General features: G+C 39.6%; 1 protein-coding gene and 2 long non-coding RNA genes across 8 annotated transcripts in view; 1 reads left to right on the top strand and 2 right to left on the bottom strand.

Moving 5' to 3' along the window:
• The window catches only part of LOC129857816 (transcription elongation factor A protein 3-like), a 33330-nt gene extending 25492 nt beyond the window's left edge, over nucleotides 1-7838 (bottom strand). The window contains exon 1 of one of the 6 annotated variants that reach the window (XM_055926420.1): nucleotides 7579-7838. In XM_055926420.1, the coding sequence (XP_055782395.1) occupies nucleotides 7579-7647 (69 nt within the window). In that variant the 5' untranslated portion in view covers nucleotides 7648-7838. The remainder of the gene's footprint in view (nucleotides 1-7578) is intronic. The other 5 variants (XM_055926421.1, XM_055926422.1, XM_055926423.1 and 2 more) reach the window with 5 other exon arrangements.
• A 775-nt stretch (nucleotides 7839-8613) lies between these two features.
• LOC129857820 (uncharacterized) lies at nucleotides 8614-11315 on the top strand. Its single transcript, XR_008759944.1, has 3 exons — nucleotides 8614-9021; nucleotides 9463-10776; nucleotides 10970-11315. It is a non-coding gene; the product is annotated as an uncharacterized LOC129857820 (long non-coding RNA).
• Nucleotides 11316-11671: 356 nt separating this feature from the next.
• Nucleotides 11672-13351, bottom strand: LOC129857821 (uncharacterized). Its single transcript, XR_008759945.1, has 2 exons — nucleotides 12396-13351; nucleotides 11672-12179 (listed from the first exon to the last, which is right to left on the bottom strand). It is a non-coding gene; the product is annotated as an uncharacterized LOC129857821 (long non-coding RNA).
• Between the last annotated feature and the right edge of the window lie 4065 nt (nucleotides 13352-17416).

The raw sequence follows: 17416 nt of genomic DNA, 5'->3' as shown, positions 1-17416 counted from the left end.
ATGACTTTTGCTTCCCTGCAGGCCTGTGGGTACACACTTTCTAGTAGGCTCAGATTGAAGATCGGGCAAATAGGAGTGGCAATATCGTCCCCTATTATCCTCAGTAAATTTCCATCCAAGTTGTCAGACCCCGGTGGCTTATCATTGTTGATAGACAACAATAATTGTTCTACCTCATCCATACTCACTTTACGGAATTCAAAATTACAATCCTTGTCTTTCATAATTTGGTCAGATATACTTGGAAGTGTAGTGTCAGCATTTGTTGCTGGCATGTCATGCCCAAGTTTGCTAATCTTGCCAATGAAAAAAATCATTATTCTATTTCGCAATATCAGTGGGTTTTGTAATTAACCTTCTCACACATGAGTTCCAAATATTTCTAACGGTCACCACAGCGCGAGTTGTTTTATGCACGTGATGTCAGAATGCACTCACTGATCCAAAATGTGATTATTACGCAACAGGACAGTTAACACGCGCTGCCTGCTAATTATCTATAGGCTGTGTTTCAACTTGTCAATTTCAAATGATTCTTTAACAAGTTGTACCTACTAACAACAGTTTGTAGAGGTGTGTTCCGCCTCCTCTTTGATTCACATAGAAGTAGTACATTTCAGCGTTGCGGACAATTTATGTTTGAGGCTTTACTGAGCCGGATAAAATTCTCTCTTCCAGGAGAACCCACCGCACTTCACTTATGTTTGAACATTTTCTTGCTGGCGCTCGCTTTGCCTTCCTTCTTGTTTTCCTTTCACATAATAACTTTGGACATGTGTGCGTTCCTATCAAAAGTAAGTTCCTTATTTTCTGTACATCGTGTTGTCGTTTCGACTGTAGGTGCATACAGTATGTATATCCTCATTACACACCACAGATCAGTATGTATGTATGGAGCATAATGTATTTACAGTTTTATTCACATGTTTTCAATTACTGGTGACAAATAATGCATTACGATTATTGCATATATTGTAATGGACACCTATGATCTGTATAAAATACTTTTTTGAAGGTTGTACTGATTATAATGAGCTAAGCTATTTGCCAGCTATGTGTGGCGCCATGTTTGTTGATATTATACAATGTATTCTGGGTGTCAAGTAATCTGCCAGACCAAAGATGTTATAATGAGGTGAAGGAATGGTTCACTCATCTTTCAGGTAAACTTCCAGAAGTGAATGAAGGGAAGTGGAGGATCGTAAACGACACACCCCCTTCAACATGCATACTATAAACAGACGAAAACTCATCTTGTCTCCTCTTATCATCTTTGGTTGATGCGGAAAAAAAAAACATGGCGGCGCGCACATACTACCCATCGTCGGATTACTTTTGATTTCGAGAAAGTGTTTTACTCAATTATTTTCAATCAATGTTGTGGTAACCCGTGATGTGATTAATTATAAATAGTAATTTATATTAGCTAATTCATATTGTAGTTTCTGTCAGCCGAGAGATATAAAAATATGACCGCTTGTGTTATGTCAATCTTTCCTCAGTTAGTGCTACGACAAATGTAGCTTACATTTTTCCGGTTTGGATGATTGTGTTTGCTGTAGCTACTTCTGTGAATGTCTTAACATTGCATCCAAAAATAAACTGTTCACATTCTGGACATAACTTTGTAAGGACTTTGTTTGTGCAAAATGTTTCTGAAAAAACTGTGTGGCCAGCTCAAATGCTGATTGTTGCGTCATTGGAAACTGGCCTTTCAAAAGAAACTTTCTAAATAAGTGTTCTAATCACACCGGTGTGATCGTCCGCTACAGGGACCACTGTAGAATGATCACACCCGTGTGATGGTACGTGTGAAAGGGTTAAATTAGTGGTTACTCCTCATTACGCACCACAGACCAGCAAATATTCATTACATCATCAACCTAAGAATCACTACAGAACGTATCATACACTATATTATGCCCATCCTTTGGAACTTTGGTTTTTCTAGATATGGCTTCTATATTGTGATCACCACATCTACTGGATTTGGATACTGCTTTAAAGCAAATTTCTGCAGCATTAGTAAAGATGTGATCAATACATGTTGATGATTTCATTCCTGTGCTGTTGTAGGTTGACTGAACCGGAACCAGGTTGCAGGCACTGTTTACAGTTTGAAGCTTTTTCTTCAGTGGGCAGCTGTATTGTTGTCAATCACTTGTTTTCTTTGGTGCAAATAAACTAAACTAAAACATAAACATATTATCTATGTGCAGCAAACACTTGACAAGCCAGAAGCTTCAAGTTGTAAAACACAAAAGGAAACATATTTCAATATGTTATGCTCTTGTGAAGGCTGGCAGAGTTCTGGCATAGAGTATGTTCTTTTATGTCTACAGATTCTCTCTTCTCCCTGTTTTTGTTGGCTTGGAAATGTTGATAATTGAGCCTTATCAGAAGAAATTGTGTAACCTAGCATTTATAGTGGCTAAGAAATGCATTGCCATTAAGTTATATATTACTAGATTTTATTTTTTACAAGATTATGGCTATACTGTGCAACTTTCAAAAGGTCTGAATGCCTTATATGGAATACTGTATGACAAAAGGAGTCTGTATTGAAAACATGCCCACATCAGGGGAGATACCTATTTAGGCAATCCCTAGCTACTGGGCTGCTCAGTCCTGGCCCTGGGGGTCTGCCGTACTGTTGGTTGTAACAATGGCCTTGGCCTAACACACCTGAAACAAATAATGAATTTTTCACTAAGATCTAAAGCTGAGTGGGGTGTGTTGGGTTGGGGCTCTGCAGGGCCGTGGACCCCTAGGGGCAGGAGGGGGCGATCCAGCTATATTGTGTGCAAGTAAAAAGAGCTCTACAGTACTATTAGGCCATGATATGAATTATAGTGCCCTCTGTAATTATTGGGAGAGTGAACAATTTTTTATTATTTTGGCTCTATACTCCAAAAGCTTGGATTTAAAATCAAACAATGACTACGAAGTTAAAGTGCAGACTGACAGCTTCAATTTTAGGGTATTTTCATCCACATGGGGGAACCGCTTATAAATTACAGCACTTTTTGTACATATCCCCCCAATTTTGGGGGAGCAAAAGTATTTGGGACAAATCCCCTTATATGTGTATTAAAGTAGTAAAATGTTTGGTCACACATTCATAGCATGCAATGACTACATCAAGCTTGTGACTCCACACATTTGTTGGATGCATTTGCTGTTTGTTTTGGTTGTGTTTCAGATTATTTTGTGCCCAATAGAAATTAATGTTAAATAATGTATTGTGTCATTTGAGTCCCTTTTATTTAACCTGTTTGGGCTGCAAGGGGCAGTATTGAGTAGCCAGATAAAAGGTGCCCATTTCAAACGGCCTCGTACTCAATTCTTGCTCGTACAATATGCATATTATTATTACTATTGGATAGAAAACACTATCTAGTTTCTAAAACCGTTTGAATTATTTCTGTGAGTCAAACAGAACTCATTTGGCACAAACTTCCTGACCAGGAAGTGGAAAGTCTGAAATCGATGCTCTGTTCTTCTTCCTGCCTATAAATGGGCACGAGACCTATTAGTATACATGCACGTCATACACCTTCCCCTGGGTGTCAAGAGGCTGTGAGAGAAGAAATGAGGTGATTATCTTGGTCTGAGATGGAACACATCATCTTGGAATGATGTGTCCCCCATTTTCGGTACTCTGAAGAGCGCGAGGTGGACAGTGGGAATGCCTTTTGTTTAGCTGTCGTTATAGGCGACTACAATCTCCGGCTTTGATTTTATTTGATACATGTCACCATATCATCGTAAAGTATGTTTTTTCAATATACACTGCTCAAAAAAATAAAGGGAACACTTAAACAACACAATGTAACTCCAAGTCAATCACACTTCTGTGAAATCAAACTGTCCACTTAGGAAGCAACACTGATTGACAATACATTTCACATGCTGTTGTGCAAATGGAATAGACAAAAGGTGGAAATTATAGGCAATTAGCAAGACACCCCCCAAAACAGGAGTGATTCTGCAGGTGGTGACCACAGACCACTTCTCAGTTCCTATGCTTCCTGGCTGATGTTTTGGTCACTTTTGAATGCTGGCGGTGCTCTCACTCTAGTGGTAGCATGAGACGGAGTCTACAACCCACACAAGTGGCTCAGGTAGTGCAGCTCATCCAGGATGGCACATCAATGCGAACTGTGGCAAAAAGGTTTGCTGTGTCTGTCAGCGTAGTGTCCAGAGCATGGAGGCCCTACCAGGAGACAGGCCAGTACATCAGGAGACGTGGAGGAGGCCGTAGGAGGGCAACAACCCAGCAGCAGGACCGCTACCTCCGCCTTTGTGCAAGGAGGTGCACTGCCAGAGCCCTGCAAAATGACCTCCAGCAGGCCACAAATGTGCATGTGTCAGCATATGGTCTCACAAGGGGTCTGAGGATCTCATCTCGGTACCTAATGGCAGTCAGGCTACCTCTGGCGAGCACATGGAGGGCTGTGCGGCCCCACAAAGAAATGCCACCCCACACCATGAATGACCCATCGCCAAACCGGTCATGCTGGAGGATGCTGCAGGCAGCAGAACGTTCTCCACGGCGTCTCCAGACTCTGTCACGTCTGTCACATGTGCTCATGTGCTCAGTGTGAACCTGCTTTCATCTGTGAAGAGCACAGGGCGCCAGTGGCGAATTTGCCAATCTTGGTGTTCTCTGGCAAATGCCAAACGTCCTGCACGGTGTTGGGCTGTAAGCACAACCCCCAACTGTGGACGTCGGACCCTCATGGAGTCTGTTTCTGACCGTTTGAGCAGACACATGCACATTTGTGGCCTGCTGGAGGTCATTTTGCAGGGCTCTGGCAGTGCACCTCCTTGCACAAAGGCGGAGGTAGCGGTCCTGCTGCTGGGTTGTTGCCCTCCTACGGCCTCCTCCACGTCTCCTGAAGTACTGGCCTGTCTCCTGGTAGCGCCTGCATGCTCTGGACACTACGCTGACAGACACAGCAAACCTTTTTGCCACAGTTCGCATTGATGTGCCATCCTGGATGAACTGCACTACCTGAGTCACTTGTGTGGGTTGTAGACTCCGTCTCATGCTACCACTAGAGTGAGAGCACCGCCAGCATTCAAAAGTGACCAAAACATCAGCCAGGAAGCATAGGAACTGAGAAGTGGTCTGTGCTCACCACCTGCAGAATCACTCCTGTTTTGGGGGGTGTCCTGCTAATTGCCTATAATTTCCACCTTTTGTCTATTCCATTTGCACAACAGCATGTGAAATTTATTGTCAATCAGTGTTGCTTCCTAAGTGGACAGTTTGATTTCACAGAAGTGTGATTGACTTGGAGTTACATTGTGTTATTTAAGTGTTCCCTTTATTTTTTTGAGCAGTGTAGTTTCATCAGATTATTGAAATTTTTTCGGGAGTTTTGCCGTGTTCCGTTCTCTTCCGTTTGTTGACATGGAGAGCTTTGTGCCACTAGGCTAGCGCGCTTGCTTAATGAAGAGAGAAAGTTGCCGTTCTAAATCCAAACAACGATTGTTCTGGACAAAGGACACCTTGTCCAACATTCTGATGGAAGATCAGCAAAAGTAAGAAACATTTTATGATGCTATTTCATATATCTGTCGTAGTCGTCGGCGCCCAAGTGTTTCTGGCTATTGTGGTAAGCTAATATAACGCTACATTTCTTTTCCGCTGTAAAACACTTAATAAATCTGAAATATTGGCTGGAATCACAATATGCCTGTCTTTCATTTGCTGTACACTATGTATTTTTCAGAAATGTTTTATGATGAGTAATTAGGTATTTGACGTTGGTGCCTGTAATTATTATGGCTGCTTTCGGTGCAATTTCTGATTGTAGCTGCAATGTAAACTATGATTTATACCTGAAATATGCACATTTTTCTAACAAGACATATGCTATACAATAAATATGCTATCAGACTGTCATCTGATGAAGTTGTTTCTTGGTTAGTGGCTATTTATATCTTTATTTGGTCGAATTTGTGATATCTACTGATGGAGTAAAAAACTGGTGGAGTAAAAAAAGTGGTGTCTTTTGCTAACGTGGTTAGCTAATAGATTTACATATTGTGTCTTCCGTGTAAAACATTTTAAAAATCAGACATGTTGGCTGGATTCACAGTTGCTTTCATATGCTGTATTGGACTTGTTAATGTGTGAAAGTTAAATATATATATAAAAAAAAAACTTTGGAATTTCGCGCCCTGCACTTGAAGTGGCTGTTGTCATAAGTGTACCGACGCCGGGCTGCAGCCATAAGAAGCTAAATAAGAACATGTTTCTAAACACTTCTACGTGAATGCTGCCATGATTATGGATAATCCTGAATGAATTTTGAATAATGATACATGAGAAAGTTAGACGCACAAATATCATACCCCCAAGACATGCTAACCTCTCACTATTTTTGGGGGGGTATGATATTTGTGCATCTAGAACTTTCTCACTCATCATTATTCACTATTCAATTAGGATTATCCATTCATGGTAGCATCCACGTTCATGTAGAAGTGTTTAAAAATATATTATATTCTTACAATGAAAGTGACTGCAAAAAGGGTCATATTAGATTGTGTAGAAATGCAGGAAATGAGCTCTAGATGCCTAAAAATTCTGAGGGAGGACCTCCAGACCCCCCACCAGGTTATGTCCCCCTACTTCTAAAACCAAAGTTGCACCCCTGTGTTGACTTGGAAGAGCAGGGTGATGGTGGGACCATAGTATTCTTTCATTCATGCTGCAAGCAGGGTTTGTACTGTAGTTAGCAGGTCTACTGTAGCTGCTGCACATGTTTCTACAGTCTGTTTTTAAGGAGCATGGTATTATTGAATTCATGCTGCAGGCAGAATTTGTACTGTAATTAGTAGGCCTATCGTAGCTGCTGCACATGTTTCTACAGTCTGTTTTTAAGTGATCACACTTAAAATTACAATTGACGTGTAATCAATGTAATCAATTGTATTAATCATAATTACAACCAATAACAAACTGTGATATTATAATAACTACTAAAAAATATTGTAATAGTAATGTAGCCCAATTGTCAAAATAGTTGTGTTTATGTAGTCTACAGCAGGCGCTGTTAATAAGGAAATGAATTCAAATGTATCAGTGAACGACTTGCATTCTACAATCCGCAAAAACAGCACTGCACAATTGGCCCATACTAACAACAAACAGGCCCATAGTACACCACTGTCACGACCTTGCGTTGTTTACGTTCGGTTCCATGCATGGAAGTTGTCGAATACCAGTATGCTTTAAGTCTCACACTTTTGCATTAGTAGTTTTATTCAGTGTGTGTGTATATCGCACGGTCTTGCTTAATAGGCTAAATCTGGACAATTCTGTGCCAAACACCTGTTCAGCATTTGCTACTTGAACAACTGTTCCTCTCGGGACAGTGCACAACTTTTTAAAGCACAACCTCGAAATGTAAAACTTTGTATTAATGTAGATAACTATAAAATGGAATACGTCATTGCAAATTCAAAATAAAGCATGTATCTACACATCATTTCATAAATTTGTCTGCACGAGGTGACAGAAAAACATGCGACATAAAGAAAGGTGTCAAAATACATTCTCACCGTGTTATTTCTAGACACCATCTTGTCCAGCTTTTTTGCTATCCGAATTAACTCCTCTTCTCGCGTCATAGTTTATGCATGCATTAAACGTACAATAATATATATTATGTAAAATGCTATATAATAAAAAATACGAAATGTAAACGTTCATCCTACGTAGATAGAACTTTACGTTATGGCGCGATCCATGCCATTCAGCGAAGGGGCGTGTCCTCAAGTTACAGGCAGAAGGACAGTTGTCGGATCGTCTGACCATCAGGTCAAAATGCCCATGAGACACATGGCAACAGCTAAATATAGACGTTGCTATGGGTCTGACACTAATATCGTCTTTATATGAAAAATATTGAATAACTTCAAAACGTACTTTAATACAATGGGCTATGCAAACTGTTTCGGAGGACTTTGGAGTGAACCCCAATGACAATGGGCCTTGCGCAATAGAGCTCACCAGTCTGTAGTCCTAAACACCTGAAATGAGTTACTCTGGTTCGTTAAGCAATTCTTATAGGGGAATTAATTGGGAAATAATGGGGTTTTGGGATAAACGTCGAAAATAAGGTCTAAGGTTAACACATCTTATATGTTTTGTTCTATGAGATAAAGTATATAAAGCCTTCATAATTCATAAATGTCATGATATTTATGTCCTTGTTTTGATTACATACATGCTTCAAAATTCACAAGAAGTGACGTTAGCTGATGACATTATCTCACAGAACAAAACGTATATGATCGCTTAACTCTGTGTTAACCACAGACAATTTTTTTGTCTTTTATCCCCCAAAAAACATCAACTTTCCCATTACTATTGCTCTCTACAGTTGCGTATCCAACCACACAATAAAATATCCCACTCTGTGTGTCTACACTTTAGTTTGAAGATATAATAAATAATTGTTATATGATATACTTTAGAAGTAAACCATGTAGCCTAATGTTTGATTAATACAGTGAAATATGGCAATCATTTATATATGTTTTAGATGACAAACAGGGGGCGCTGTTTTGAAGCCATCGCGCCTCCATCTTGGCAATCCCCCCAACCAGGGACGTCACTTGAGATTCATGGATGGGGGGCTAAACCTCTTTTAGGGGTGTCTGGCATACTCCCTGTCCGTTTATTGTTAGCTAGCAGTCTCAAGCCACAGAAGTAGCTAACATTAACTGAAATGTTAGCTACACGTAGGCCTAACCATGCATGTACACTAGATAGTGGTAAATTGACGCGTGCCGCTTGCCATTGTGACTCGGTTGTGGGCGTGCTGGCAGCATATAGCAGCTTTTCGATTGTGCGTCAAGAATTCAGCATAGCAAGTATGTATGAAGGTCTGGTTATTAAATGGGTACATAGCTCAATAGTAATATCCTCTAAAACGCTCTGGTGACAAACAAACTTTGCTGCCTTGTTTCCATTTATCTACATGGCTGGGATAACCTAATGTAAGTAAATACATTTTTTTTTAATTAAACGACGTATTATTAGCAAACTAGCTACAGTGCAGGCTAACTCAAATGAGCTGCTAAATGAACAGCTAGTTATCTAGCCAACGTCACATACTGTATAGATAGCTGGCCAAGTGAATTAAATATCAACAGCTAACTAACCTCATATTAGCTCGGTATCTTGATCTATTTATCACTGTAAAAAACGAACTCAAAATGCATTTTGTAGGTAACTAGCTAACAGCCATGGAGGGTGAAGGGATAGCAGCCCCAACTCAAAGTGAGAGGGTAGGCTATTCTGGATAGGGCAGGTACTTTTGTGTAGTTCCTGTCCCTAGAAGTGAGGACAGAGATAATAGTAATAACATAATTACTATAATAACATAATATTCAGTACGGTATAATTTGACTATAATGAAGTCTGTTTCTTGTCCTCAGATAAAGAGAGCTATGAAAGCCTGTCTACATATGAAGAGCAGTGGTTCTCAGTCCTGGGGTCTCAAAAGGGGTGTACATTTTTGTTTTTGCCTTAGCACTGCACAGCTGATTCAGTTGATCAACTCATCAAGCTTCGAGTGGTATTTATGTATTAATTTATTAATTCTTTGATATGATCCTGTTATTGTCACATGCTATACATGCACATGTGTGTGCCCATGCATCTTGATATCCATTGTTTTCATGAGTTGAGAAAATAAGGTATTTAAAGCGACAGTTTTCTTCAGGAATCCTGGTGTGGCCTCACCTGGTGTCCACACCACACTAAGTGGCTGCAGAGTATTTTATGCTGAAAAACATGAACGGACACGAGGACAAACAATATAGCGTAGTTATAGAAATAATGAAGTGTCTCCATGGTTGGCCCTCCTGCCTATTCTTTGAAGGTGTTAGAAGCTACAGTTATACACCCGAGTCTGTTTACTGCACAACACCATCCATCAATCAGATTGATACATGAGTGTGTGGGTTATAGGGTGTCTAATTGTTTAAAAAAAATAATCAATATGGGTGATTTAAAATAGCCTGTTTTGTTTTTGTACAGACATCACACCCTTAGCTAAACAGCACCCTCACCTAAGAAGTACAAATCAATGGGAGAGAAACTGTGAATTTAATAACAGCAGTTGACATAGCTAAGTAAACGGAATAATACTCTTATTGCAATGTGAATGGCTCTTAAGAGCCTTTGGTTGTGCATCGTGTAGTCTATGGTGTTGCCAGGGAACAGCACCCTCTTCGAAGAAGTAGGAGGTGAAGATCTCCCGCACATGGATTGCCTCTCTTGCTGCGTTGTTGGACCCAATCCTTAACATCCCGCAGAGCAGCAGACTTCTACTCTGGCACACGGCGACAAGCTGCAGATCCCCTCCTGGTCCTTGTGTCCATCCTCATTAAGTTATGCAGGACACAGGTAGCCTTCACACACCTGAATTCCCCCAGGAGGCAGTCCCAGATGGCCCTGGTCACCCAACCTTGCGCTGCCCTATATGTTAACTGTAGGCAATCGTTTTGAAGGAATCTCCAGTTACAAGGTATCTGTAGTAATATGGAAGACAATGTAAATATTAGACTTTTACATCACCGGGTCATTGTGGATTACTAAAGTATAATATACCTTATAACAATAAGTCACTCTCCTTCACTTCATCCCTTTCTCCTCTTCTCGCTAAATCCTCTAGGTTATATCAGCTGTGTCGGTGAACCCCTCCTGCATCTGAACTGGCTACATAAGAGGGCACAGCATGATCAGAGGTGAGCGGTCACTTGGTCAGGTCAACAGGAAGTGTTGTAAAAGAGATGCTTTACATTGAAATATAGATAAAGTAGTCCCAGAGTTAATGATCCAAGGTCAGTTTTGCATTTCACCACCTGATTGATGACTAACAACATTAGAATAAAAACAAGGCTTAAACATGCTCTCTCTCCATCTGTCTCTCGTCTGCAGATATGTTTTGATGTGAGAGATGTTGCCAACCCCCAGTATTATCATCGCCATCTCACCCGCTTTTAAGATGAGTATCTCTCGGCAGCCCAAAGGTTATGTAATTGTGATGAACTGAGAATATTTAGGTAGCATTGTGATTCATTAATCATATGCTGCCTTCCCTGCTCCTATGTTTTACCTCTTTCTCTGTCTTTTACACCTCTCCCGCCACCTCTTTCTTCGTCTGTTTGTGCATTGAAGTACAGATTGAACTTGTATTTATAATATTACAATTATAATATTTATAATGCATGTATTTATAACACTTGGATAATGAGCCTTTCAATAAAGCATTTTACATTCTCTACTGGTTGAAATTAAGTCTCATTTGATGAAATACTTTACCTATTCTGTGTTTATCAGATCAATGCAGATGAAGGGCATTAGATATTGAGATGAACCGGTTTTAGACTATTTACATGATGCATAGGAAGTGTAGTGTACCGTTTTTCTGTATATATGAATTACAAATCAGCTTTTAACTATTTAAATCATGTTTCTAGTCTATTAGTTTCAATGTGTAACCATTGATGTCCCAGGACCAAGATTGGTAAACCCTGTTGAAGTGTATAATTGTAATACATACATGCAGACACAGTCATTCAAAGACTGGTAGTTGATACTCCTGGTATTGGATATGACTGAAAAATAATCTCAAAGACATTCATATCTGAACTGCACATTTATTTGCCAAGGTAGAGTACATGATCAGTGAATATATTAAAATGTACAGGCTACAATGTGGGGATCTCATGTATGGTAATAACTACATGTATATACGACTTGCATCCTTGGCACAAAGTTATATTCTACTCAATCCATAGGCTTCATTGATGTCATTCAGACTGTTATGAAGTTGATACAACTGGCTATGATAGCTGAGGTTCATAGCTAGGTTCTGAACTAATATGTATACTAAATGTTTGGGTCAATACACAGATCAGCTAGCTAGCTAGCTACACATCCATAGGCATACAGGTATTTGTATCCTCCACTGCACAATAAGCAAGAACATAGCTAGCTACGTTTTTTAATATCTGCATGGCATATCAGCAAGGCAAGCTTACAAAATTGTACATTCAATTTGCAGTAAATACTTAAGCTAGCTAGATTCTATACATCCACTGTTTCACAAGACGACAGCCTGGTTTGCTGGTTGTTTCAGGAGTCCCTAAAACATTAAACAACCATAATTACAATGTCATACTCTTGTCACAACACCCATACATCTAGTCAGCTAGCTGGCTAATGTTAGCTTGCTAAATCGCGATTTAAGTAAATGAACTTTTTATAATAAAAAACGTATGCATAATCGTTTGTCTCTACATTAACATATTCCTGTCAAATACATTTATTTTTGCATGATTCGTTATGACGTTATAATTACATGTGCTTCCATCCTAGTATTTTTGTCAGCCATCTTTGCTGAAGAAAAAATAACATTTACTAGGGCGTGCAGCAGCCTCTGCAGCAGCAGCCTCCCCCAGGTCCTAGTGCCTGCCCGATAAGATGCGATGGAACGGTTGACGGGGGGAAAAATAAATCAGAAAATATATTGATTTATTTAAGGGGGGGATAATTAATATTTTAGGGGGCTAAAATAGGCCTAGCACGTTGTAAAACATATTTTGGAAGCTTTAGAAATGGATTTATTAATGTCTACATTTTGTTTTGCCATGTTTATTCTATTAGACACCTTAATGCATTATTATAAATTATATTATGTGAGCTAAACATACAAATGCAAAATATATATAATTAAACAGTTTCCTTAAAGTATCATTTTTAGATAGAAAGTGTTTGACTGTTACTGTCCCCACTACAACAAGAAAAATACTTAAATACATGTCATTTTATCCTTACAACATTTAATTGAAATACTGTAGCCAATAGCAATCCAATGTTTATATACATCATTGAAAATGGCATAGGGCGCTATTCATGTGGTGATACACCTCCACTTTAACAATCTACACAGCTCTGACAGCTGCAAAAAAACAAACTAGTAGGTAGTACACAAGTGTACACACAAGTTGGAGCGTTTTCTAGTGTTCTCATGAATTTACTATGGGGGAAAGTTGGAGTCACTTTATTGCGCAGGAATGTTGGAGTCCCTTTATTGTGCAGAAGATGTTGCTCTGGTGTTGGGTTTCTCATCATGAGGACTATTTTGACAAAGTTGTGTGAGATGGGGTTGTATCTTTAGTTTTCTTTACAAACCTTTTCTGTCATCCAAATTAGTCGTTTTAGAGGATTTTACCTTAGATTGGCTTACCCCGGCCTCAGACCATTTTTAGAATATTTGTCTTTGCTTTAACCTGACTCCAGTTGCTTTGTTAAAGAGATGCCTCTCTCTAAACCGCTTCACACAAAGTGTTGATCACTGTCATTAAGGGAAAAATTGTCATTGGTCAAGCCAATTCCAGTCTATTGAATTGAGGGAATTAATACATAGCATACATCCCAATGTAAATTTAATTTCATGACCTGTGTATTTCTTCAAACTATGTTCAAATCGAAGCCACAGACAATGTTGCAACTTGCAATATAAATTTCAATGAATAGCCTGCACTGCTAAACTTTAGGAACCCATAGCCATTTAATTGGGGGGATATCAGCCTTTTGATCTGTGAACACACATAGTAGAGGGTAAACTCGAACTACCCCCTTTTTACCCTCCTTTGCCAAGTAAAGTTATTTGCATTAGATATACAGTTGAAGTCGGAAGTTTACATACACCTTAGCCAAATACATTTCAACTCAGTTTATCACAATTCCTGACATTTAATCCTAGTAAAATGCTGTGTCTTAGGTCAGTTAGGATCACCACTTTATTTTAAGAATGTGAAATGTCAGAATAATATTAGAGGGAATTATTTCTTTCAGCTTTTATTTCTTTCATCACATTCCTAGCAGGTCAGAAGTTTACATACACTCAATTAGTATTTGGTAGCATTGCCTTTTAAATTGTTTAACTTGGGTCAAACGTTTCGGGTAGCCTTCCATTTTGGCCCATTCCTCCTGACAGAGCTGGTGTAACTGAGTCAGGTTTGTAGGCCCCTTGCTCGCACACGCTTTTTCAGTTCTGCCCACAAATTTTCTATGGGATTGAGGTCAGGGCTTTGTGATGGCCACTCTAATACCTTGACTTTGTTGTCCTTAAGTCATTTTTCCACAACTTTGGAAGTATGCTCGGGATCATTATCCATTTGGAAGACCCATTTGCGACCAAACTTTAACTTCCTGACTGATGTCTTGAGATGTTGCTTCAACATATCCACATAATTTACCTCCCTCATGATGCCTTCTATTTTGTGAAGTGCACCAGTCCCTCCTGCAGCAAAGCACCCCCACAACATGATGCTGCCACCCCCGTGCTTCACGGTTGGGATGGTGTTCTTCGGCTTGCAAGCCTCCCCCTTTTTCCTCCAAACATACGATGGTCATTATGGCCAAACAGTTCTATATTTGTTTCATCAGACCAGAGGACATTTCTCCAAAAAGTACGATCTTTGTCTCCATGTGCAGTTGCAAACCGTAGTCTGGCTTTTTTATGGCGGTTTTGGAGCAGTGGCTTCTTGCTGAGCGGCCTTTCAGGTTATGTCGACGTAGGACTCTTTTTACTGTGGATATAGATACTTTTGTACCTGTTTCTTCCAGCATCTTCACATGGTCCTTTGCTGTTGTTCTGGGATTGATTTTCACTTTTTCGCACCAAAGTACGTTCATCTCTAGGAGACAGAATACGTCTCCTTCCTCAGCGGTATGACGGCTGCGTGGTCCCATGGTGTTTATACTTGCATACTATTGTTTGTACAGATGAACGTGGTACCTTCAGGTGTTTGGAAATTGCTCCCAAGGATAAACCAGACTTGTGGAGGTCTACAACTTTTTTTCCTGAGGTCTTGGCTGATTTTGATTTTCCCATGATGTCAAGAAAAGAGGCACTGAGTTTGAAGGTAGGCCTTTAAATACATCCACAGGTACACCTCAAATTGACTCAAATGATGTCAATTAGCCTATCAGAAGCTTCTAATGCCATGACAATTTTCTGGAATTTTCCAAGCTGTTTAAAGGCACAGTCAACTTAGTGTATGTAAATTTCTGACCTGCTGGAATTCTGATACAGTGAAATAATCTGTCTGTTAGCAATTGTTGGGAAAATTACTTGTGTCATGCACAAAGTAGATGTTCTAACCGACTTGCCAAAAGTATAGTTTGCTAACACGAAATTTGTGGAGTGGTTAAAAAGTGAGTTTTAATGACGCCAACCTAAGTGTATGTAAACTTCCGACTTCAACTGTACATAGACTGTAGCAGCCTATGATTTATACTCTCCTACAACTTTTCCAAAAGAGAGATGCACACTGCTTACAGGAGGTGCCGGCACCTCTTAAACCCTCACAGAAGAAGCCTGAAAGCCCAATGTCATCAACAGGAAGTTAGTAACCATCCTCCCTCAAACACTGTAGTAGCTATAGAAAAAATGGCATTGGTAGGCTTTTGGAACTAAAGAACAGTTAAATTGTTTGTATTTTCCACCACCGAACAAATACTGAATATACACTAGCGGCACACTTGTAATCTAAACATACATGGAGGACCAATTCGCTGGCCTGGATTTTGAATCATGTTGTCGATGTAAAAACTTGTCGGAGATGGACCTCATTCTTTTTAGAATTTATTTTTTCCCCAATACATTTGAATATGTTTCTTGTTTTTAGTTTACTCATCTGTTCATGCACTAGATTGGAATGCTAAGTCTGTTGCAAGTGGAGAAGGTAAGTGTAACGGATGTGAAATGGCTAGCTAGTTAGCGGGTACGCGCTAGTAGCGTTTCAATCAGTTACGTCACTTGCTCTGAAACCTATTAGTAGTGTTGCCCCTTGCTCTGCAAGGGCCGTGGCCTTTGTGGCGCGATGGGTAACGATGCTTCGTGGGCGACCGTTGTTGATGTGTGCAGAGGGTCCCTGGTTCGCGCCCGTGTCGGGGCGAGGGAACGGTTTAAAGTTATACTGTTACATAAGAAACATGTCTGTCCTCGCTGAATTAAGGACCAAAGCTGGTTCAAGAAAATGGTGATGAATAAAAAAGTATACCAGTTTCATTTAAGGACCAAAAAATTGGCAGCTGTGCCATACAGGTTGCAAAATAGTTGGGAAGAGATTTTCAATGTACCGATTCCATTGCACATGGTTTATGAACTAATATACATATTGACGCCGAATTCAAAACAATTTTTAAATTTAAATTATTGCACAAAATTCTTGCAACCAATAATATGTTATATATTTGGGAGGTACAACCATCCCACTTCGGCAGAGAAGAGACAGAATCATTAGATCACTTGTTTTGGTACTGCCCATATGTAGCTTGTTTTTGGTCGCAAGTTCAGGAATGGCTGAAGAATTGCAACATTTACCTGGAGCTAACTCTGTAAATATCACTCCTGGGTGATATGAAAAGGCATAGTCAATTGATTAATAATACTCTGAGCAAAACATTTTATCTTTAATTTACGATCTGTACAAACTATGCCTAAATTTACAAATACAAATCAAAAGGTGTTTGTTTGTGGATAGTGAATTGCATTTGTGGATAGTGATTTACATTGGTGGATTGGTACATATTTGTACAGATCATGATACACAAATACTAAATGCATGCTGTGTTCACAATACATTTGGCATGATATTGATCCCATAGACACCAGCCTCCCGATTGGATAATTGCTAACTGTGTGCCTGACCCTGAATTATCTATATAATTATTCTCATCCATTTGTATTGCTCTGGCAGACAAACAAGCCTTAGAGTAAAAAATATAACAAATCCTTGGTTCTCTATAGAACTTTCAGATCTTGTTATAACAAGAAATCAGGCCTCGTCCAAGGCTAGAAAAACGGATGCTGTAGCTGATTGGCAGCTTTTCAGGCAATTGAGAAATAGATGTTCTTCCTCAATCAAGAAAGCTAAATCATGCTACTTTCTAAGTTCTGTCTCAGACTCTGCTGGTGATCTGTCTAAACTTTGGAAAACAGTTTATGCACTGAAAACGCACAGAAATTAATCTCCCTCCCTGCCTAAGCAAGTTATGTCAAGGTCTAGCATCTTTACTGAGAAATTAGATAAGTGATGCTTTTAATGAACATTTTCTCTCTGCAGGACCTTTTATTTTAAGTAAATTGTGGTTTAATTGACCCTGGTCAGTCAATCAACTGTTCTTCTCTCTCCCAGCCTCTAGTTAGCATGATGGAAGATGAGTCAACTATTAGTGAATCTTTGTTTTCATTTCAACGACTCTCTACATGTGATGTGCTACATGCCCTGCTTAAAATGGATGAAACAAAATCCACAGGAGCTTATTTGCTTGATCCTTTCCTGCTGCAGCGTTCTGCTCACCTAATTG

Source organism: Salvelinus fontinalis, chromosome 6 (genome assembly GCF_029448725.1).
Source record: "Salvelinus fontinalis isolate EN_2023a chromosome 6, ASM2944872v1, whole genome shotgun sequence".
NCBI lineage: Eukaryota > Metazoa > Chordata > Actinopteri > Salmoniformes > Salmonidae > Salvelinus > Salvelinus fontinalis.
This window is presented reverse-complemented; position numbering and strand designations above follow the sequence as displayed.